Source organism: Ursus maritimus, unplaced genomic scaffold (assembly GCF_017311325.1).
Source record: "Ursus maritimus isolate PB19 unplaced genomic scaffold, ASM1731132v1 scaffold_1, whole genome shotgun sequence".
NCBI lineage: Eukaryota > Metazoa > Chordata > Mammalia > Carnivora > Ursidae > Ursus > Ursus maritimus.
This window is the reverse complement of record NW_024423343.1, coordinates 61,349,084-61,373,846: the sequence shown is the minus strand read 5'-3', so window position 1 is coordinate 61,373,846 and position 24,763 is coordinate 61,349,084. Positions and strand designations below refer to the sequence as shown.

Here is a 24,763-nt window from a genome sequence, read left to right as displayed (position 1 = left end):
CTCAAAATATCAGGAACTCTGAGAACAGCAGCTCCAAACATACCAACAAACCCATATGGCAGGGACAAAGGTGATCACCTGTGCTAATGATGTGTGTTTAAGTTGACCCCTCTGCCCTCTCAGAATCCCCCCACCCATGATGACGAATGAATCGAGAAAGCTGCTTACTTTGTTCACGTGTAATAAAGCATCTGTCTCTGGAGTGAGCACCGTGAACAGCCCGTCACAGAGAAGGGGGGACTCTGGCACCGCCGGGGTGCCCTGCTTTTCCCTGGCCTCACTCCTGTCAGTACTCGCAGAGAGCACCCCTTCTCCCACTCACATAAACGGTGCCAGCCTTTATGGGGGACAGGGGGTAGCAGCCGGTGCCACCACAGACAAGCCCGTTCCTGTCTCCTCGTCCAGAGCAGGAAGCTCGGGCTTTGCCAAGCAAGGCAGCCCCTCCTCGCTCTGAGACTCAGGGGAGGTGGCTTTCGGGAAATCCACGTGGCTCTGGGAAAATCTGTGCCCTCTTTGCCCCAGTTAAGACCTTTAGTGGCTTTTGTTAGCACTTAGCGATCTATTACCATTCTCATATGGTTTTCTCAAAATTTTAACTGAAACTAAGTTTATTTATGTGATTCTACACACATTATAGTTAAATATTCGTTATAGAAATTTTATGGGAACTGAAAAACCACAAAGAAGAAAAAAAAAATCCCAGTCCCATAGTTCCGAGATAACCACTGTTTACGATTTGATGTCTTTGTTTCTAAGATTTCGTGGGCTTAAAATTACATTGTTTTCTTTACCAAAATGGGATCCTTCTGCACAGTGTTTTATAGCTTTGCTTTTCTCATTTACCATTGTACTGTAAGCATTTTTCTATTTCATTAATGTTCTTCTATTACATAATTTTATTGGCTACAGAGTATTTCATCCTGTGAAAGGTCATTGTTTATTTATGAGTGCCCTATTTTGGGACATTATTTAGGATGTTTCAAGTAGTGTGCTATTATAATTAATATTTAAGTGAACATCCTTAGAGCTAAATATTTCCACAAGTCCCTGATTACTTCCTCAGGACAAATGTTTGAAAATAGAATTACAGACTCAGTAGATGTGCACATTTTGATACATACTGTAACACTAAAAATACGGTATGCCAATTTATATTCCAACCCCTGCCCCCCAACTAGATTTTGAGTTCTGTGAGGCACACTAATGTGGACCCCGCCCACAGTGGGGGCAGTATTGGGCATAGAGTACAAACGTAATAAAAATAAAATTAATTCCACTTAACTTTCTTGGTTACCAAATAATTAACCAAGCTTCCCTTGCTTCCTTTGCTTGCCTCCATGTTGTGCAAAAGACAGGTGTGTGTCACTCAGCTCAATATCAATGACAGCAGTGACCTTGATCAAAAACCCGATAACCTCAACACTGATCCTAATTGGCCAACACACCTTGTGAAGTCCCAGCAATAAGTATCAGGTTAAAAGAATCTGGGGGCTTGAACATGGGTGGGAAACGTACTGTTTAGCATGATGCTAATAACCCATCGTTAAAACGAGTTGATCACCTTCCTAAAGAGAACAGGACTGAGGATGTGGTTTAGGATGTGGTCTGGCACCACCCAGGTACTGCACCAGAACACGGAGCACTACTGGTTGTTGGGGTGTAAACTCTCCAAAGTGAGCCAGTGCTGTTTCAGTAAATAAATCAGGGCTTTGTGCTTACATGAAAAACCTCATTCTTCCTATTCTTCCTTCTCTCCCACTGTTCTGCACATTCTGGAGTGCTTGTTTCCATGAGCTACAGTCACTGGGCACAGTTTCTGAAGAGCAGCCGTGTTTCTCAAAGATGCTGTTCTCTCCCTTGCTCTTGTTTCTGAGACCCTGTGTCCTTTTACCAAGCTCTCTGTGGTAGCCTCCTACCCAGCATCCCCACATGCCCTCTCTCTCCTGATGGAAACCATCATCCCAAACACAGTTTTTATGAGATTCTTCCTAAAGCAAGGCCCGAATCCAGTCCCACCCTCCCACCCATCCCCAAATCATCCAAGACTTTCTCTTGTTTTCCACTGTAAGTTCAAATTTCTCTTCCCAGCAAGAAAGACCTTCCACTAAATCATGCCAACTAATGTTCCTTCTCTCACAACTGCCTTACAGGTACACAGTTTATTCATGATTCCTTGTGTATACTCTTTGCTTTTGCAGGCTACAAAATACTCCCTTTGCCTGCAACACCTATTACAATAAGATACTCTACCCTAACAGTGTATTTGTCTATTCTCCTATGCTTATTTGTAAGCTCCTTGAGTATGGATACTTAATCTTAAAATCCCTCTCAGGGATACAGTTGCGTGGCTTGCTGAAGGAAGACCCAGGATGTCTGGTTAGTTTCAGAGATGTCATTTTTTGTATTCAGCATAAGGTAGACAAATATACTGGTCATAGGGGAAAAAATGGAGAGAATATTGTTTTTGATAGTGGTATGTGTCCAGTGGCATCAAGTTTTATAGTCCATACCTCAAGTCTTTCACACAGATTGAAAATTAAAGAGAACAACATTGTACAACCGGTTGCTGGTAGATTCCGGCTTTGCTGGCTTGAACGGAAATGTGAGCCAAGGGCTGTGGATACACTTCCAGTGACAAGTCACGCCAGCCACGTGTGTTCCTGACTGCCCAGTTCCACAGAGAAACGACTGATGGTGTGCGAGCAAGGAACTGGACACATAGCTGGCAAGCACCACAAAGCTTAGCAGAGTGCTTGCTAAGGAATTCCTGTAGCCATTGTGTTCTGATCCGAATGCCCCGCTGCTGAAAGCTAGGGCTGCCCCCGCCAGTTCCGAGCGCAGTAGAGCCAATTATGCAGAGGCTTTCTGTCATAAAATCAACTGTTTCTCAAGGCCTTATGCCCTTCATCGGTCCCTTGCTAAAGATGAGATTTTATACATTTTGCCTGGTTTTCCACTTCCTTACTTTGCCCCTGCATTTCTAGAACTAAAACAAAACAAAACCTTTCCTGGTTTCTTGGCCCTAGTTGTCCAGTTTTGAATTTAGAGAAACGACTGTGACTCACTTGAGAAGAAGGCATCTATATACATGTGGGCTGTCTAATATGTGGAGAAAATAATCAGAAAAAGTAAAATTTTAGGTAAATCTAAAAACGTAAGAATTCATATGGCCGTTTATGTTAGAGTTTAAAGACGGTTTAGTAATCATCTTATCCTAGGTCTTTATTTTGTAGATGAGGAATCTTAGGTTTGGGGAGGAAAAAAAGACTCCCAGTATCATTGCATCAGTGAATCAAGACTGAACATAGAATCCAGGTGTTCTGGCTTATAGTTCAGACGTAACACTCAAGACTGTCCATTCCTTTCTGAGTAAGCTCACTTCCCGCCCACACTCCTAAGCATGCCCATTCTATGGAAGTGAGTCCAATAGTTAACATTATTTTAATTCTTTTTTAGCCAGAATGCTATGGTTATAATAAATGTTTTTGTTCACCGATTGCCCTGTTATTGTTCAATGCATATAGTTTCATATTTGTTATTTTTCTCTCAAAGTTTTGAAGCCTGCAGAAGCAAATTTTTCTTCTCTAAATCTCTTCATTCACTCTCCTAGAGTTTTTTTTCCCCCTTCCCCCCTTCTCTTATTTGGGGGATGGGCAGCAGTTATTTGCTTGTTTTCCTTGATTTTCAGCCTCTTAAACTTGGCTTTATCAATTTTGATTTACTGTGGGGAGGCAGTTCTTTGTTTCAGCCATGTTTACTGTATCTCTTTGCCAGCCAGATAATATGGTGCAGTGTCCATCAACACTGCAGGCCTGTGATACATTTTCTCCTTGCAGCAGCATTTCCAAAATTTTCAGGAATATTTCCCAAAGATACATTAAAGAATGACTCCTAGAAACATTTAAATAAAAACAGAAAGAGATGAAAAAGGGACTGGTAACATTTCCCAGAGATGAGGTCATTAGAACCCAGTACAGTGTGACTTATTACATGTATAGAAATGTCACACACCAAATCATATCCCCACACACAGAACTACTAGAAGTAAGCTTTAATACAACCCAAGTAGGAGTCAGAGACTATACCCTTCTTTCCTCTCTCCCCCAAGCCCTGCCTCTACCCTCCCTCTCTACCTACAGGCAAGGGGAAGAAGTTGGCATGGATTAGTGTGGGGAAGAGTGGGTGGCAGAGTGAGGACAGGGACACCTAGAGCAGGGAGCATCATGCAAGCCAGAGTTTTCCAGAGGGTTGGGAAATCAGGCATCAAACACTGAGGAGACCATATGAAAATACGTGGTTCAGAAAGTTAGAAGTAATTATGGTCAGAGTCTCAGAGCTAAGAAGACATGAAGATATGAGAATAAGGAAGTCATTCAAGAAGGAGGAGGAGGGAGGTTCTATTTTTCAGGAACAAAGTACTCTTTAGCTTACCTTTTGGACCTGTCAGCCAGTTGGTGCATGCTAGGTGAGAGGGCCTGTTTTTCTTAAAGGGCCAGAGGATGCCTGCATACACTAGTGAGGATATATATTTTTTCTTTAAAAATATATAATTAATATTTGTTAAGTTTTGAGGGTTTTTGTTTTTGTTTTTTTTTTAGTGATTTCAGATTAAGCGATTATCTGATTTCATTACTCTAAACTTCTTGATAAGACAAAGCTCATAACCCAGCTTCTAGGCAGATGACGGTAGGGCTGACAGGAAGTTCTGACACCTGCGGTACACATACGATTTCTAAGATAATGCCAACTCTCTTCAAGCTTCTAAACAAAATGGGTAGAGTTGGATCCCTAAATAATTAATATGGAGATTCTCCCTGAGCCAAGACTCTACCGGAACCTTCTCAAGGGATTATTTAAGAGGCAGAGGGACAGCATTCTTCCTTGTCTTGCTAGCCTGCCAGCCCAAACGTGATGTCTTCTGAACCTCCCTGTTAGCTCTTTTTTTCCTCAAAGTTTTATGAAGAGTACACATCCTCTGTTTTGATAAATTTTTAAAAAGAGGAGACCAAGAGATATGTGTTTAAATTAAAAACAGGGTGCCCAGGTGGCGCAGTGTGGTCAGCATCTGACTCTTGGTTTCAGCTCAGGTCGTGATCTCGGGCTGTGTGCTCCGTGCAGAGTCTGCTCTCGCCCTTCCCTCTGCTCCTGAATATCTCTCTCTCTCTCTCTCTCTCTCTCTCTCTCAAATAAATAAACCTTAACAAAACAAAACCTACAGTATTGTGACTTTGGATAATTAAATAAGCCTTTGAGATCCTGGTCTCCTGACCAAAAAGTCGGTATCCTATCTGCCCTGCCAACTTTATAGGTTATTAATGAGACTGAGTCTAATAAACATTAAAATTCTTCAGACATCTTCCCAATGGAAGTATTACTGTTACCTAAGCCCTCTTATATTGTTCAGTTGACTAGATGGTGACATATTTTACTCATGCTTTCTCACCATTTATCGCCGGAGATGCTCATTTTAAATCTCCATGTAGAAATCCCGGCACATAGGCATGAATATGGGTGCCGTGTGCCTCATTTCATTCTCTAGGGAATGGTCGGACCACATCACTCCCACGGGCTGCAGTCAAGGGACTAACCACAGGCCTGCCACACTGCAGACTCTTCTGACCTAAAGCCCTTCTCACACAGACATTGCTATTTAAAAAGCTAAAGAGAAAATACAAATGGCCCCAGGCCCCACCCACTACCTGAAGTGAAAAGCCAGAATGGAAGATAGTCATTCCCATGAAGCAGATGACTACAGCAGCCTATGTTCCTGTTGTAAACAGCCACACCGTAAAGGACATCTTCCTACAAGCCCACTAGACCTTCCCCCCGCACTTCCTGGCCAGAGCCCAGTTGGGTTCCCTCAGGAACAAGTTCAGTGAACTCTAAGGATGGTCAGGCTTTTCTGCTTTGACCTAATTGATCAGACTCAGAAACTTGAAGGTAAGACAGACTCTCACAACCGCGAGTTCCGCCCTTGTATGCATCTGGCGTTTGTTTTCTCTCACTGCTACAACAAATACTCTTCAGATCCCCCGAGGGAAGAGACACGGGAGGAAAGGGCCAGGAACCCGTGGCAAGCAGGGAGATTCTCCTGTTCCACCTTGGCCTGGGGCACTTACCTGTCACGGGTCTTGGCGAGGAATGAGTCCTACAGTGAAAGGAGCAAGAAGCAGCCTTTCAGGAGAAGGTTTGGGGAGGTTTCAGAGCCTGGGCGGTCCTAACCCTGTGAGGATGGAGTTATGGTTTTATACTCTTAGGAGACTGGAAGAATGATTTCCTACAATCTGAGACTCTTAGATGTCTGCCTGTCGAGCAGGCACAATACTCTCTCTCCCACTTTTTCCCATTTTTAGAACAAGATCTTTGCTTTTCTATCTTGAATATCTCATATACATGACAAAGTAATAGTGAAAGGCATTATTTGATGTCCAGTCAGGGAGATCATTCGGTCAGGATTGAAGGTTTGAATGGGGTGGGCCACATAGGAAAACCAGTTAAATAAGTCAAATATGTTGTTTAAGCAGGAGGGGCCTGGTATAGCTATCAGAAAGCAGATGATGAACCCAAGAGACTAAAAATCCCAGGAAAAAAGAACAGGGAATGACAGGCCACAGGAAGCACAAATGTTAAAGCAGCAGGTGTGTTTGTGTACTTTCTCTGTTGTAACGTGGCCATGTGCCTGGGCCAAGGGTGAAGGGCTAAGGAAGGGTCTGCAGGAGCTGAATAAAGACTGTAGGAATAATAGGGCCTGAAGGCCCAGACTAGTAGTCAGGTGGGTTCGAATCCCAGCTGGCCCCCGCCTACGAGATCTGACCTTGCAGAGTTATTTATATTCCTTATGTTTCAGTTTCTTCATCTGTAAAATAGATACTTCCAAAAAAAAAAAAAAAATTAAGATTAAATGGGCCCATGTAAAGCCTGAGCCCATTTCCTGGCATATAGTTAATGCTCCATAAATATTAGCTAGTGTAAGTATTCCTACTATACAGGGATCTCACGGGGATGTTGAAAATACTAAGTGAACCAATAGATGTAATATGTTTGGCACAGTGCTCAACACAGTAGTTACTCAGTAAAGGACAGCTATATAGAACCAGGAAATGTCTGTTTTAAGGGGCATGAAGGCAACAAAGAGCTAGGCAGAGGGTTGAAAATAAGCATGTTGGAATCAGGATACATCCCGAAGGACATGGCGTTGGCTAGAGGGACTCCGATTGGCGGATGAGTGACATAGACACGCAGACCAGGCAGTGGAGGAGTTGGGAATTGGGGCAGAGAGATAGCAAGGGGGCACGAAGAGGGCAATGACTAATTTTGAGAAAAATAGCTGCTTCAGCCAGAAAGTCACCACTTACAAGAGTCTAAGTGGCCAATTCCGAAGTCTGGCTAGGCTAGGACCGAAAAGTAAAAATAAATGAATTGACCCCACCATGTCTTATTCGGCTGGGAATACGGCAGGACCGGTATGTCCACTGCTAAGTGAAAGATAGATGATTCATCTGTGTTCAACTTTAGCTTCCTGTTAGAGAAATTACTTCTCTGTCTGCTACAGACTTCTTGAGTCTGTAGTTCAGAATAATTAGGTACCCATGCTACAAGCTACCCAGAGCCGTCCTCCTAGAAAACTGCCAACAAACAACAGTGTCTTGGAGAAACCTGAGCTTCTGGTGGGACTGTCTTGTTAAAAGAATATTACAAGCGTGGCTTTAAGCCTTTTGCAGCCTTGACTACCCAACACTTGACAAAGATAATTGTTTAGGCCTGGAGCTTTTATTACCTTAGGAAAACCAGGACAGAGAGGGGTTGCTTATCACAGTGAATTAATTATGAGACTTTTTTTTTCAGGTGGTAAGTACCCAGCATTTCTGTTCAGAGTAAATTTTAAATGCTTTTCTATCAGCATCTACTTTAAAATGAGCGAAACATGCCAGCAGATTATTAGACCATCTTTAGGTCAAATCTATGTTTCATTTATGTTCTGTGTACGTTCAAAGGACAATATATGCCAGAGAAACACACATCATGGAATTATACTTCAGTCTGTCTGGGAGAGCAAAACCAAGACCATTCAAAAGCTCTGAAGTAAAGAACACCTTAATTTTGACCAAAAAGCAAATTTTACTTTTTAATCTACCCTCACTTGCATTATGCAGCTTTGCTCAAAGTGACACCCTGACCCCGACTCTCCTAGAGAAGCAGTCTTGGCTCATCTCTTTGGATATTAGACATGGGTCCAGTTATTGTTGTAGTTTTTATATAGATCATTCCAGAAACCCCAACCCAGGGCTCAGATGGAGCTTTTTGGTGGGGGTGAAGGGAAGGAGTGAGGCAAAGCCTGTGGTCGCTAGCCGTGGTCAGGGGGCTCGGGCTCATCATTAACATCCACCTGTAATTCCTCCACACGATGAGAGCACCTGGGCCTCTGGTCTTTAACATCTCAATCACCGTTATATGGTCCTACCTCTAAGTTACTAAGTTTTAAAAGTAAGATTAGAGCCAAAAGTGAGAATGTTCATTAACTTTACATATTAAACATAATGAACATACACTTTGAGTTGCCAGTCATAAGAATGGAGAAATGAAGCATTGGTTATAGCTTTCCCAAATGAGATAACAGTGGAGATCTTTCTGTACTATGCTGTGTTATATTATGAGACTTCCAGGATTCTGAGGCCTGAGAAAGCAGAAGTCACACAGATGCTTAGAATGTGTCCTTAAATATCATATTAAAATGAGACTACTGTGTTTTCTTTGCTAAAAAAAAAAAAAAGATTGTAAACTTCCCTCTTGTGTGTGTGTGTGTGTATATATATATATATATATCCCTGCCTCTGGATAGTCTGTATAATATTTCTGGGATAATTTAAGATGAAGAATCCGTAAAAGGTAAACATGAGCACAAGTAACTATAAGGCATCGTCAGATTAAATTCTTATGATTCATTAACCATCCATTAAAGTAACTCCTCAAGGCTAGTCCGCCGGGGCAGCAACTGGTGCGTCTGCACATCCCCAGTGAATCGCAAGGAGCCGCCTGTGCCCTGCAGGCATCCCTTGGCATCCATTCTCATCAAGAATCATGCAGGAAGAAATAACTGCAGACTGAAGCCTCCTCATTCCATTGTTCAGCACGAGTCTTAGAAAGGAGAGTGTAACCCAAAGATGCAGTGATTTTTGTGACACACCTTGGCAGCCGGTTCTGGCAGAATAGACCTAGTTGAGCATGTTTTGTACGTGTGTCATGTGCCACCTAGTGGTCAGTGTGCCTGAATTAGTGAAAAGGAAAATGGTCCTTTCTGGTCCCTTATGCCCCCTTGGCAAACTGTCCACACATGATTTGAGCAGCAGCAGGAGGTGTGACGCTGTGGGCTGTTATTTGGGAATGGAAAAAAAATCTATTAGGAGCCATATGTTGAACCCAAATTATTGGAGGGGGGAAAAAACAGTGGTATTATAGTTATTATGCAAGCCAGAGGTTGCAAATCAATGGCATTTGGCCCACAGAGCACTTTTCCCATTTTATTTTATTGAGATAGAATTCACATATATAGTATAGTGCACAACTGTCCAGTGCAGAGCTTGATACATTTTTACATTTGTCAAGTTTATGTAGGTATAATCTGCATGATCACCACACGGATCAAGATCTCAAACACTTCCAGAATCCCAGAAGCCTCCCTCCATCAGGGCTTAGAGATAACCCCTCTTCGGAACTCTGTCACTGGGAATTCTCAATAGCATCATTAAAGTCGATACTCCTGACCCGAACCTCCAAGAAAGGATAAAATCCTGTACTCGCCCTTTCAACCGTGTGCCCCAAAAGGAACAATTTCCTCATCAAACATTCTGTAGCTAAACAAAGACCCCATTTCCTGGGCTTGCTGCTTTTCAGAGTCCTGGTGGCATAATGAGATCTCCCCCTCCAGTCTAAATTCCTGATACCTTGTTTTTCTTACCAAGCTTCTCACCTGAGAGATATATCCACTTGGTGCACTGATTGTATTTTCCCAAGTGTCTCTGCAGGCATCCCAAGTCAATTTGCAAAGAAATCCCATTACTCGTGAGCAGTATCTCAGAGTGCCACTGACTGTCATGGCAAAGCCTATGAATTCTGATGTAGCATTTCAGAAATTAATGTGAATGCCATGTCGCCAGTGACTGCATGACACCTGTTCAAATTAAGCCAAGCAAATCATAATGGTGAGAAAGGCTCTCAACCTATAATCCGGCAAAAGCTAATTTCTAATGAACAGCATAATGCACTCATTGTTGCTATTTCTACAGGACCTCTTGCTCTAGATTCCCTCTGAATGTCGAAATATATAGTGTGTCAGGAAGCAGAGCTAGTTCTGAAATAAAATTGATTTATTCCAGAGCTGTCTTGTACATGCCTATTTACTTGACTACTAAACAAACACACAATCACCGGACATGTCTAGCGAGCATGTTATTTCCGGGCGTTTTGCAAGGTGTTGGAGGTAGAAAATCATAAGGTGTATGGGTCCTCCCTCACTACTGTGGAGTTGAACCTTGTTTAGATCTCTTGTCCTCTGGCTTGCAAACTGGTGTTTTAAAAGATGGCTGTCTCTTGGAATAATAAACAAGGGTAAAATATGGGCTTATCCTAATGTACTCCTTCTTAAGATTTTTTTTTTATTATTTATTTATTCGACAGAGATAGAGACAGCCAGCGAGAGAGGGAACACAAGCAGGGGGAGTGGGAGAGGAAGAAGCAGGCTCCTAGCAGAAGAGCCTGATGTGGGGCTCGATCCCAGAACTCTGGGATCACGCCCTGAGCCGAAGGCAGACGCTTAACCGCTGTGCCACCCAGGCGCCCCCCCTAATGTACTCCTTCTTACAAATAACTTGTATTTTTTTCTAATTATTTGTGATGTATTTGGAAAAAAAGAAGAATGTAAAGAAGAAAATACAAAATTCCGTAATGCACCAAAGAAAGCCTATAATGGCTTTATTTAATTCCTTTCAAGAAATTATAATTTTGGGTTTTTTTCTGTGTGGGTGCATATATGGACAATTGCAGTTGACCCTGGAACAACATGGATTTGAACTGCACAGGTCCACTTATACATGGATTTTTTTTCCAATAAATACAGTACAATAAATGAATTTTCCTTAGGATATTCTTAATACTTTTTCTCTAGCTAACTTTATTGTAAGAAGACAGTATATAATACATATAACATACAAAGTACGTGTTGACTGTTATAGGTAAGGTTTCCGATCTTCAGTAGGCTACTAGTAGTTAAGTTTTGGAGGAGTCAAAAAGTTACACACAGATTTTTGACTGCATGGGGGGTTGGTGCCCCTAACCTGTGTTGTCCAAGGGTCAACAGTATTTATTTTATGAGGTTGAGGTGATATTACGTATTCTTCTCTATCATAAGAAACTCTTGAAACATGTTTAATTCTTGAGTGAGTTCGTAATTCCTGGAATAAGAATGAAAACTAATTCCTTGACTATTCCCGATTATTGGAAATTTTGATTGTTTGTTGTTTCTAAAACAGTTACAGAGATTTAATGTTTATGTATTTGAAATGAAGTCTTTGACTTTCTACCATACTCAAGGCCAGACCTTTTAAGAATAGTGTTAAATAATAATGGTGATGCTGGCTGGCTGTGGTCTGTTCCTGATTATAAAGGCAGTGACTCTGGTGTTGTTAAATATGACGACAACAGCTGACTTGAGTTGGGTAAAAATCATATTAAGGAAATCCTTTGAGTTCTAGTTTTTAAATGCCAGCAGAGGGGAATTGAACATTACCAACTGTCTTTCAGTGCAATTGAAATAATTAGGCTTGTCCCAATTTGGCCGATGGGCATGTCCATTATATTAACAGATTTCCTAATATTGTCCCCTTCCACCAGAATGAATTCTACTGTATTATAGAATAATATACTTGTAATGAATTGTCAATATAAATTCCATACTATTGATTTTGAGATTTTAACATCCATGTTTATTGTACATTGTTCTTGAGAGACAGCTCGTGTGACAGGACGTAGACATACTCTGTGCATCTCATTCTGGTGTGTAAATGTGGGTTGCTGAAATTAGGGATGGGCAGCCTGTTTGTGTCCATTATTCACTCTCCCTTTTCTTTACTTCTTATCCCAACTGCACATTAAGTGAGGTTTTCTTCCTTTTGTGAACTGACAAAGTATTTTTCTTAACCTCTCTCAAAGCACTCATCCCACTCTTTCGTATATTAAAATTTTCTGTCTATCTGTCTTCTGTTCTTGCAGGAGTGGTCTATGGCCATACATGTTTTCCATCCCTACCTCTTAGCCACTAAGTGTTGTTGACCTAACCTCTCCTGCGGGGTCCCAGCAAGCGCTGCTGTGGCAGATGGTGGACATACACTTCGATGAGTTTTGCCAGCATCCTTAGGTGTCCAGACAAAGCCTTGCAGCAAGCTAAGCAGGAAAGCAAGGAAATCAGAGTGATCGCAGAATTCTGTGGGTACTGCCGTGCTTCTCTATGGCGGCAGTACGAGTCCAGGAGGAATGGGTCAACTTGTAAAGGCAGAGGAGAGGGCAGAGCAGGGACAAGAGTGAAGTGCTGAAACCAGCCCTCACGTACCTGCCCCAGGTGGATGCCCATCCTGCTCCTGATGGTGGATTACACAGAGAACCAGTTCCTTCAAATACTTTCGCCTACCTCATGTATGCACTCTTAAAATGGAGCCCATTTATTGTATTCAAATAATTTTTTTAAAAATCATTCCAAATGCTGGGTGGCTCAGTCAGTTAAGTGTCTGACTTCAGCTCAGGTCATGGTCCCTCCTGGGGTCCTGGGATTGAGAGCCCTGCCTCGGGCTCCCTGCTCAGCGGGGAGTCTGCTTCTCCCTCTCCCTCTGCTACTCCCCCTGATTGTGCTTTCTCTCTCTCTCTCTTTCAAATAAATAAAAATAAAATCTTTAAAAAAACATTCCAATACTCATCTCAAGCATCACTTCAAAATGATATCTTCCAATCGTCAGTTCTTTCCCAGAGGAAGGCTTACAAAATTAAGTACATTGTAGGGTCTCCCCAACTAGACTGTAAACCACTCGAGGACAGGGACAAGGTCTTAAGTATATTCTAACCACCACTGTGCTACGCATACAGTTTAAACTTATTAAGTAGTGTTTCTGGAATTAATTAACCTTTCTTTTCCTTGCCCTGTAATGTTATCGAATGGTATTCCTCACACTTAAAGACCAAAAGCAACTTTGAAAACAAAATAGGCCTTTTAATAAGTAGCAAGAGATAACATCACAACAAAAAACGTGAGGGAAGTTAACGGAAGAAATGACAGCAGGTGAGAGAGGAACAGCAGTACATGGTTCAAGCTAGAATTAAAATGAATGTTACAACACCAGGGAAATCTGCAGCAATGACTCTTCTAAGTACCTGGTCAGACTTCAGACCATCCTTGCAGGGCGGGACTAGTTAGTGGAGATTGTTGGCTTTGTGCTTCTGTGCAGTAACTGAAGTTCCTTGGAAGGCTGAGTGAAAAGTTGTGTTCAGTGGTTACTTTCTCTTTTTCCTTAGGGTGTTAAATACCACATTATTTGAAAGCTGGGAGATCGTTGGACCTTACCCTTCCTGGTGGGTTTTTAATCTACTGCTGTTGCTAATACAAGGCTTGAACTGCTTCTGGTCTTACTTAATCGTAAAAATAGCTTGCAAAGCTATTTCAAAAGGCAAGGTAAGATGAAACTTACTGTTTCTGATATGTCCCAGAAAATTATGTTTTGGGGTTCTTCTTAATCAACAATAACATTGTTATTTCAAACTTCATGAAAACTTGAATTTTTTCTTCATAATTTAGCATAACCTCCTGGAAACACAAACCAAATTTTCATTTTCTTCTATTTAGTTAATTTTTTTTAAGTTGTAGCATTGCTTTGCTGATAAATCCCACCGATCTGCATTTATAATTTTAGGCTTAATGATGATATGTTATTTGTTGTGTTCTTTCTCTCTCTCTCTGTCTCCCATGGTCCTTCTCTGATTAAACTTGTGCCAAACAGAAATTTAATAACTTCTTTCCTTTTACAAGAAGGGTTGCTTGATGCAATATTGCCCATTTATGATTTTTTCAGTAAAACTTAGTTAAATCTCTTTGTTTAAATATGACCTCATGAGGCTGATTCAAATAACGTTTCTTGGGAGCAGTGACTTTTCCAGAACATTTCTCTGTGACATTTTCTTACTTTCATTGTTTATTCTCTTCCTTCTGCCACCCTGGAAGGCTGGGAAGTGGAACCCTTTACATGTAAGTTCCTCATACCTCTCTCCTTGTTCTGGGTGCCACTTTAGCCTGTTGGAGGGGCACGCCGATGCTTTGTTTCCATGCATATTGTTCTAGCTAATCAGTTGACACTGACCAGAGGCTTTAACTGAACTGTGGCTCTCACCAGGTGCAAAGGATACTAGAAACAGCTCAGTTAGTAGTGCCCTTTGCGTGAGCCCGCATTCTGCTAAATTTTGCACCATCCAACAGAAGGAGAGGAATTTTTTTCATTGGTGTTTAACATGTTTGCTAAAAAACCAGAAATAGACAAAAGTGAAGTAGGAGAAACAGAAACGAAGCTGGGGAGAGGATTATCATGGTCCAGAATGGAGGCCTGAGCATCAACTATTGCCTGTTAGCCCTGACCACCTTGTCCCCAGTGAGGTAAACAGAGCTGGCCCCTTCCATGGGGCTCGGGACATCTAGTCACATACTGCGCAGCCAGTTCTCAGTATCAGCTCTTATATAAATCCAAAATATTTTGATCAATTAATTGTTTAGAGGTGAAAGTTCATTTTTTCTCTGGGACCTCTTATTCTTTAAGCACCTGTATTTCTGTAAAAAACACTCCTTTTCCTCCTCTGGATACAAATTGCATCAACATGCACAATGCTGTCAGCATGGTAACAGTAACTGAGACACAAGGACAGGTGGATTCGATTACTTGTCTCCTTATTGCATTGCTGTTTCCACCAGACCTATTGTCTTCTCTCCAAATTATTCCTTCAGTCTTAGGAAGAGACGATTATGAATCTCATTGCAGATGTCAGGCTTCAGAATATCTAAACTGCCCTTGCTGTTCACCTAGGACAGTTATATTCATCTTGTCCATGGGTTACGGACTCTATGTTTCTATGGGTTATTTTGAGACCTTTTAAATTATTCCTTTCCTTGAAAGTAACATAAGTATAAACTTTTTTTTCCAAATGCAATTACAAATAATCTTACTAAGCATGCAAATGTAAATTGATCACTCTCTGAAACTGGAGTTTTTTCTCCTATTAGCAGCTTAATATGTGACTAATGGATGTCTAAATGTCGTGAGGCTTTACTCTCATGCTGTCTTTGTGACCCAAGTTTGTTTGTTTTTTAAGTTCAAGTACCCTAAATAATTCAGTCCTTTTGGTCTTTTCGGTATCTAAATCGTCTTAGAAATGGTCCTTGTGCGTTCAGTCTCGTCTCAAGGGGCATTGGAGTGAAGTCTATTTGCACTATATTTATTTGGTTGTTTGGGTTAGAAAGGAACAACAGTTCTGAGCTCTCAGACGGCCTCGTCCCCACCCACCTGACAGAGATGACGTTGACCTGTAGCCATGGTGACTTCTCTAGTGGGGGGCATTGATGGCACAGAGAGGATGTGATGTGAAAAAGCCCCCAGTTCATTCTGATACACCTCCCAGGAGACTGCCAGCACACTTCTTAGAGAAAGACAGGCAGCTAGAATTGAGAAAGCTTCTACGAAGCCAGGCCTCCAGACCCCCAGGTCCCTTTTGCCTAGGGAAAAGAAGTGAATGGTGCTCAGTTACACAGAGGTCTTAACGCATGTTGGGTAAATATGCTTACCATAATTTAGACGGATAACGTAGGATAGATTCAAACTATTTTAATTTTAAAAGCAGTTGAGTGTTTTCTTAATCTCTCCCTAAATCAAGGTTCCTTGCTAGACTGTGACTTTTTTTTCTGTCCTTTATGGTAATGCATATGCTGATGCCTGAGCGTGCCGTCCTCATTATGTAATGAGTGAGACTGGGCAGAGGACTGAAGAACTGTGGAATGATGGAAGCCCATTGTGATGATCTGGTTGATAGATTTTCTTTAGGAAATATTTTAAACCAGACCTCACCCAGCAGGTTCCCCAAATGCCTCCTACTGCCATTAGTTTTTATGTAGTATATAAAACAAAATTTATACTTAATTTTGGCAGACAGAAAAGGAAAACAAATTAAGTCACAAAATAATATATTACAAAGCCAAATAAGAATGATGTTTTAAATTATCTAAGCTAGTGAATATCTCCATTAGTGTGGTTAATCCTTTACAGGATTCTCATGGGGAATGTGATCATCAGAGAGTAAATTGATCCATTTGTACCAAATTCCTACAATGCCATTCCAGTTTTACAATATGTCACTTTACCAGTTAAGAGTAGGTTTCAGGGTCTAGTACATTCTCATTGTCCAGAGGTACCTTAAAGAGGTCAGCATGTCTAGCCCCCTGTGGTGCCTAAATCCACCTACATTGCATTCCTTGATAACTGACTTCGTCACCCAAATTGCACATCTCCGTTGAAGGAAAACTAACTGTTACGGCAATGTTCCTATCCTCTTCGATTTTTAACGTTTGCATCTGTTTCCCTTCATGTATGATCACATGTACTTCTGACCATGCCATACCTTAATGATTCCTTAGGAGCTGGTTACACTCACCTTCTTGTATTCCACAGGTGTCCAAGGATGATCGAAGTGATATTGAGTCTAGCTCAGATGAGGAAGACTCCGAACCTCCAGGGAAGAGCCCTCACACTGCGACCACCACCAATGGGACCAGTGGTACCAACGGGTACCTCCTGACTGGGTCTTGCTCCGTGGATGATTAATTACTGAAAACTACAAGTCCCGAACAAAGTGAACTGTTTGTTCCTGGAAGTATTTAATAAGTTGCAAATGCAGTTCCTTTCATTATATCTCAGCACCAGAAACAAAAATTAGGATTATCAAAGCATTTTGAATAGTGCACTGCCATATGTCCTGTCTGTGAATGAAGAAGAATTACCATTCTCTATACGTAGGCATGCTGTATGTAATTGACACAAGGGAACAGTATTTGCATTTGTACTGTCTTAGAATATTATTTATATTTCATTTTTGTTTGTAAATCTGTGGACAAAAGAAGGTTTCCTCACTCCTTTTACTCTCTGGGCTCATGACAGTGAGGGAGGTGCTCCATCTGCTTCTACCCCTTTCTATTGCTGTAACTGAGTTCGATAGGAGCATCAGCTTAATTTGTCACTTAGAGCAAGCAAAACCCAGTGCAAGATTCTCGTGCTGCTCCAGATAGATTTGCTTTCTTTGTGTTACAGTGCCTGTTTTGAAATTGCCTATATAGCCTCAGTGACCATTTTCCCAGTGTAAAGTTTAAGCAGGATGAGCTAGGCTTTTTAATTGTCACTCTTCGTGGTCAATTAGCAGTTCAAATTAAAGAGTATGGTTCTTTGAGAACTTTAAAAAACTGTTTTGTGTTAAATTTTGGAATAGACATCATTCCTTGTACACATGGCCAAGATGTCTTCAGTGAGTCTGGTAGCTGGCTGGAGATGAGCTTTGTAGGTTACAGAGGTTTGGCTTTTTGTTTGTTTTTGTTTTTGTTTTTGTTTTAATTCCCTCTTATGAGGTCAGAGCTCTGGCTCTGAAGGAGGACCTTTGCTTAAGGTCATAGTCACAAACAATGACATCACTCTTACTACTGGGAATTTGTCCCGTGATCTGAGAATAACAGAAAGAGAACAGCTGATTTCAAGCAGATTTCAGCACTACCCCTATAATTACCGCAATCTTCTGTCACGTCATGAAAAAAAAGAAGCTAAGTATATTTTGGCACAGCAAAGGAGACTGAACAGTTGGCGAAGGTCAGCTCTGGCGCAAAGCACTTTATTGCAACCAGCATTCGAGGAAGTGCCCTCTCTAGTATTTGATCTTGGTGTTTTGATTTTTCTGAGCAAAATAAAGCCAATGGGAGAAGGACGATTTTACTTTGTCTTTTCTCCTTAAATAGGACCCAGAGTGACTCTCCTGTTGCTAGAAACTGAGCAGTGTTGCACTTGAAGGCCTTTGGTTTGCTTCTTTGAAGATTTGTTCGGTTTCCAGGAATTTTTATTCAAACGGAGCTATTTCCAGAAAAAAATAACAAAAATTCTACTGGACTATGGCAATAGCAGCAATGAGAAAGACTGCTGAAAAGTAAGTTGCTATAGTCTCCTACATGGCAGTGTTATTTAAGTATAAATAAGAAAACCATTCACATAAACCAAAGATGTTATCTCTTTTCCTTCCAACTTTTTGTAAGAGGGGATAAAAAGGTATTACAAACACTTATTTCATAAACAAAACAAAACAAGAGTCCAAAACCACAGTGCAGTAACATAATTGTGTGAGTCAGGGGAGAGTGAAGACAGTAGCCCCAGAAATACTAGGGAGTGCATGTCCTGCTTACGGCCATTCACATTCGATTCAAATTTTTGAAAAAATTGAAATAAATCTTTGTACCCACAATTTGCAGCCTGTGTGCTAATAGTTAAAATAATGCTCCCAAACAAAAACCCCACCCCGTAATATTAAATCTTTCCCCACCTACATAGGAAATAGTCTGTTTCTGATAAGGCCCAGAGTAATAATTGAAGAGGCTTAGACATATGTCTGCTTGTTTATTGAGAAAACAGTGCAACTAATTCTTCTCCTAAAGCCTTATTATTTTATTGCACAAAACGGGGGTATGTCTAGGAGTGTAATTTGTGGATGGTTTGAGACCAGTCATAAAACATCAAAATTACTTGTTAGTCATCTGAACATCTGCTAAAATGCAGATACAGAAAATGAAACAGCAAGCATGTTACAGCTGAAAACTGTTGAGAAGGTGAAAGTTTCCTTTCTTATCGACTAAAATATGGAGAAGAAGAGTGGATTGTACCTTGCTTTAGTGTCTAGAGCAAGTCCTCACAAAGGGAGAAATAAACCAGAGAACCACAGTGTCTTCAAATTTGGATCATCTGATACCCTACAACAGAAGAAGAATTTCTAAAGATTGGCTTGTAAATTAATGGTTTCGCGGAGTTGCATGAAAAGATGTAAATTGAGTCTGTCCTTAGCAGAGACAAATCTAAGCAGTTTTTTGTTTTTCCCAAAAGTCTCTTGGAAGGAGGACTGAGAATACTCAGAGCCACAGTGACCAATGACGTTAACTTAACACAGTCCCCTCTGTATCTATAGATTTTTATTTCATTTTGCATTTTAGGGCAAAGAGCTCTTTTTGATTAATCAAAGTGGTGTTTGTAGACCTGTTAAGATGCAAAAATAATATATTTCTGTCTACTCCTCCCCCTTATCATGGTGGCATAAGACTGAGAGAGAAAAATATGTGAAATATCTTATCTTCTCCTTTTGCCAGGCCATAGCTTTGGAAGTGTATTTCGTAAATTCAGCTGTAGGTTACTGAGAGTGTTGTTTCCCATTAATGATCTTAGCCCGTGTTGATAGTTCCTTCGTCCTGCGCATATTCAGACCTTTCCAGGGTACCAAGGGGTGTGTAGGAAGGAGTCTAGAAAACGTAATATTTTATTCTCTAATGCTGTATAGCTTTTCTAGATCTCTTAGTGGAGAAAGAAGTAGAAAATCAAGTAGAATTTGGCCTTGGGTCAATAAATGATATGACAATGTGTGCGCTATGTACATACCTGTATGTTTCTCCAGAAACATAAAACCAAAATAGCACTGACTCATCCTTATCCATATTTTTTTTTTCATAAAAATGATCCACCATATACAAGAGAAACTCCCCGCCTCCCTCTCAACTTCCTGTTCATGCCACTCACCCAGCTGAGAGTTGGTAGGATCCTTTCTCTTGCCTCAGGCTAAGATCGTAGAGGGCCTAAGGTCAGCATATAAGCCAAATGTAGTTCACATTTCCAAATTTAGTGGTGGTACACATGTGGAGAATAGAAGACTAACTATCAGTATTTTAGATGATTAAGCTGAATGTTGGGAAAAAATGCATATGGTTGCTGTTTCACCCCAAGGTTTTATTAACATCCAATTCCTGCCAGGCTGCTAGACAGATGGTGTCCTGAGGTACCATCAGATAATGAAACAGGTATTGGACAAAGATGAGCTAGGAGGAAAGGTAGGCTCCCCAAAGAAAGCAGGCAGTTGGGTGAAAGAAATAACTCTTTAGTGAGATAAAATCAGACCACGTTTTGCCAAAATGGTGGGTGAACCTCAAAATGTCCCATTCTGTTGCCAGCTTTCCATTCTGAGTATTCGATAGAGGTTGGATTTGAGTGAACTGAATGCTTTTACCTTAGGCCGAAAGGGTCTGGATCTCCCACTTTGGGAACTTGAACCTCATTGGTATTTGGGCTGAAGTGAAAAATGAGATTTCATTTCACCTGAGTGTTTGCAAAAAAGCTCTTCAGAGAAAACTTTGTGGACACCCACGATTGTTCCCATTCTGGTCATGACTTTGTATCGATAGTTATTTTTGTCCCTTTCTCAGAAATGTTAATGCCAAAGTTGCCTGAATATCTGAGTGTTTTTTCTGAATTTGAAGTGTACAGAATAATTCCACAGGTGTTAAGAGATTCTGTTATTTGTGTAGGTGATGATGTCGTTATGTCCAGAGAGGCCTCAAGAAATCCTTTGGAAATAAAAGGTTAAATGTTTACATTTCCTATGATAGTTGAGGTCTTAAGATATTAATTAGCTTACCTTTTTTTTCTGTGTCTTTGGCTGATTTCTGCTTTGTAGATAAATATGAGTATCCTTGAAATCTTTAGAACATTCGAGTAAGAAAAAAACAAATTAGATCAAAGTCAGCCTGATGAGAGAGTAATGACAAGGCACTTCAGTTTTTGAGTCACTTGTATGGGAAGAGAAAACGCGGTTGGCTCTGGTTGTTACACTTGCCGTCTAGCATGCTGTTCGTGCAAGGAACACCCTCAGTAATCAAAGCAGTTCCTGAAGTCATGCGTAATGCAGCAGGTGGTAATTAGTGCTGGCTCACTGAGGCCACACGACTCAGTTCTTGACAGTCGCAGGCCAGGAAAGGACCCTGTGGTCTGCTTTGTGTATATGGTCCCCTCCACTCCTCTAAGGGACCCTTAGTAGACACTGAGGAGGCCTGTCCGTTTGTCCAGACGCAGTTGTAACGTCTCGAGTATATACTCAGAGGGAGCATAGCTGACGCTGGTTTTCATGGAGAAAACTTTATTAGAGAATATAAAACATGATAAGGAACAGTTTGGAAGCTCTGCAGACACCCAAAGGAGAACCATCACCTTTTCCAGGTGTTTGTCACTGAAGTTCAGCCTTGAAGCCTTTGAAAGGAATGGCTTAGCAAATGGCCACAAGCTAAGACCCATCAGATCAAAGAAATAAAAGTCTCTCCAGCCCGATGGCGTATCTTATTGTGTCTTCACAAGACTAAGTATTCTCAAGGTTGCCGGGAACTGATGGGAGGGGACAGTTAGCCCAAGATCTCTCTTGTTCATCTCGTCCACCCACATTCCTTACAGCCTCTTGGAACTCTTGATAAAGAGGAAACCAAAATATTGTCACTTGTCTGCTATCAACTTCCCAATAGACTTTGGATCAGTTGTTTACCACACTTCTTTTCTCTGACCGATTCCATTTTTCTTAACAAGTATTGTGCCCAAGTAAGCTTGTTTTCCTCAACACCGGTCCACGAAGCTTGGTTTCCTATTTTGCTATATGTTGCATGGCCTGGAAACCAGGGACAACAGCTGTTGGTATGATTTCTATGTTAAGTGAAAAATTAGATTTTATAGAGATCATTTTTCCCCCTCTTGGATCTACAGTAATTTTTCTAAACTGTTGTTGTAAAACTGCCCTTAAAAAAATTAGAGGCTTTTAAAGATTTGTTGCCAAAGATAAATTAGCTCTGGAATAGGAACAGTTAGGTGGCAATTCTGGGAGTTTAACTCAGCGGTTCATTAAAGATGAAATACCCCCTCTAAGTTTGATTCCCAAAAGTTCCCTAAAGCCTCTAAGCCTATGAGTCTCATCAGCTCTCGGTGTGCCCGCAGAATCGGTTACCTCCGTAGCCGTTCGTGGCAGGCAAGGGGGAGAGGGTTCGTGTGGGGATTTGATTTTTTTTTCAGTTTGCAGTGAGAACTAGGATAGGTGACAAAATCTTACCTGTCTTCTTAGGACAATTCAGTGCTTGAGCGTCTCTGTCAGAAGTGGAGTGATGTACTGTTAGCCGATTAGAATTATTTTATGTATTGTTACTGTGTTTTGCTGATTTTTATATGAAAATATGATTATTTGTTCTTGATCTCTGGAAGCAATCATTATTATGAGGATCATTTTACTTTGGAAACACTTTCATAATAAAGATAAGTATTAAGAGTCAAGTGTAAACGACATTTTCTGTAAGCGCTCCTCGGCTGGTGTTGGTAATAAGTCACATCATCCTGGACAAGATTTATTTTGGGGCACATATCATCCTCCTAGTTTCTTGCAAACTTTCCTTAAATCCCAGTTATCATTATGATTACTGAAAAATAGTTTTATATTTATATGTTACACACACACACACATATTTAGCTACATATATATAACATATAACATATATATCTCTATTTTGTCAGGAATTTAGCTAAGCTACTCCATAATATTGCTGCCCCAGCATCCATATTGTTTGCAAGGTGCCCTGCAGGGACCTTAAACCGACCTTAGCCCCTCAAACAGGTGCACGCCCCAGAGAGCAGCCCTCAGACTCACGAGCAAATGTCAGTCCCCGATATGACTTCCCCAATAGCCCCTGTGATCCACGGTCTCCCCTGCCTCCCAGCACCTGAATGCCTTATGTTCCCCCTAGATGAGACCACCACGGGGTTAACCAAAACCCCACTCTTTTGATAGACCCATCCAGCCTTAGCCCAGGAGGCCCAAAGCACTCTACTCATGGACCCTAAAAAAGGCATGTGCCCCAGGTCCTGTCTCAGTCTTCACCCTGCCTTCACCAACCTGTGTGGCCCCTCGAGACATGCCATGTGTGTAGCTCCCCCCATTTCTATTTCAGTTTCTCTTGTGGTGTCTTGTTGAACTTTGGTTCACCATCTGACATCTTGTGCTCCACTTGACAAATACTGACCTAGCGTAGTTAACACATTTATATGTTATATATGTACTAGGTTGCAGTGTCTCTTTGGAAATTAAGAAATAAAAACTTAAATGTTAGATTTTATGTAGTGCTTCATTCTGGAAAAACATATTAAATATTACTTACAGAGATGAGAGCTCACATATATCAAACTGCACTGATTTTTCTGAATTATGCAAAGAAGCACTTAGAACAAACAATCCAGAACCCAGCACACACAAAACCATCCCTGTCAGTGTGTGCACAGCTCATAGGAGCTTGACTAATACCTTCTCTGGGTCTGTGCCCTCCTTCGTTAGGGCTTCTTTCCCTCTTTCTCTGTCTTTCCTGTGTAACTCTGTCTTCCGCAGCTGCTCTTCTGCTCTAAGCTTATGTCATCTAATATCTCCAGAGCCATAAAAATAGTACTGACATTCAACCAGACCCCCCCCACCACCAGTATTATGAAAAATAAAGCAGACGCCCTATTAAAAATTGTGCAGATATTATAGCCACCCCCGACCACAATCTGATTCCAAGCATGACTTCTCCTAATAAACTACCGAAATTGCTCTGAGGCAGAGAAAGATAGGCTGTGAGCTAATACACCTCTTGGAGAAGCCACGAACTCTTCTAGTTCTGTGAGCAAAGCTAATCTGAGTCCACAAGCATCCCTCCCAAATGGCCACAACGCAGTTCAGCCTCTCTAGGCCCCTGCCTGCTGGGGCTGCCACATCCAGCCTAGGCACCTGTTATTTCTGCCCCCTGATTCTGTTTCCAGCAGCCCTGCGCTTGCTTCACCGGACGCAGTGACAGCAGTGCCGACAAGAGTGACAGACGGCACGACAGCCGGCCACGGGGGTCGGACACCCAGATCTACCAGGATGAGGAGTGATCCCTCAGGACCAATGACCATGGCGACCGGAGCCTGAGGGCCACAACCTTGGTTATCCCCAGAGCGGCTGTAGCCTGAGGCACCAGAAGTTCTATCATTCCTGTACCCCGAAGTTAAAAAAGTACAGAAAGCCTGTATCCGTCAGACTCCAGGCAGGAAACAGAAAGTCACCGTCAGATGATTCAGCTGGAGAAACTTCAAGAAAAGGACTGCCGTCAGAGGCACGGGCAAGACGAGAAGGTCAAACATGGAAGGTAAAGCAGCCAGAGGCCAGCGAGCCCGGGAGCCGCTAGCGCCTGAGCTGGGGCCGGAGGCGGTGGGAGAGAGCAGCTCGGAGGAGAGGCCGCCCCGCGGGCTGCGGAGCGAAGACTCGGCCATCTCTCTCCCTGCTGGCTCATGCCCTCTCTCCCTGCTGGCTCATGCCATCTCTCTCCCTGCTGGCTCATGCCCGCCCCCTCCCCACGGGCTGAACTCAGCCAGAAAGCTGCCAGAGGGGACAACGGAGGTGTAGATGGTGGGGGTCAGTCCCTCGCCGGCCAGAGCAGAGATCTGGGGGGGAGGAAACAGAGGGGCCCGCATGACTGTTGCCGCAGCCCCACCTGGAGCCTGGCCCGGACTGGCGCACGAGGGATGTGTGCTGGAAACAAATGAGCCCAGTCCCGAGCGTGCTGGTAAGAGGCGAGCTCTCAGCAGTT

General features: G+C 41.9%; 1 protein-coding gene across 2 annotated transcripts in view; it reads left to right on the top strand.

Moving 5' to 3' along the window:
- The window catches only part of CERS6 (ceramide synthase 6), a 300,673-nt gene extending 278,236 nt beyond the window's left edge, over nucleotides 1-22,437 (top strand). Inside the window, exons 9-10 of one of the 2 annotated variants that reach the window (XM_008687065.2) lie at nucleotides 13,555-13,711; nucleotides 16,743-22,437. In XM_008687065.2, the coding sequence (XP_008685287.1) occupies nucleotides 13,555-13,711; nucleotides 16,743-16,895 (310 nt within the window). In that variant the 3' untranslated portion in view covers nucleotides 16,896-22,437. The remainder of the gene's footprint in view (nucleotides 1-13,554; nucleotides 13,712-16,742) is intronic. The other variant, XM_040644256.1, reaches the window with a different exon arrangement.
- Nucleotides 22,438-24,763: the final 2,326 nt, after the last annotated feature.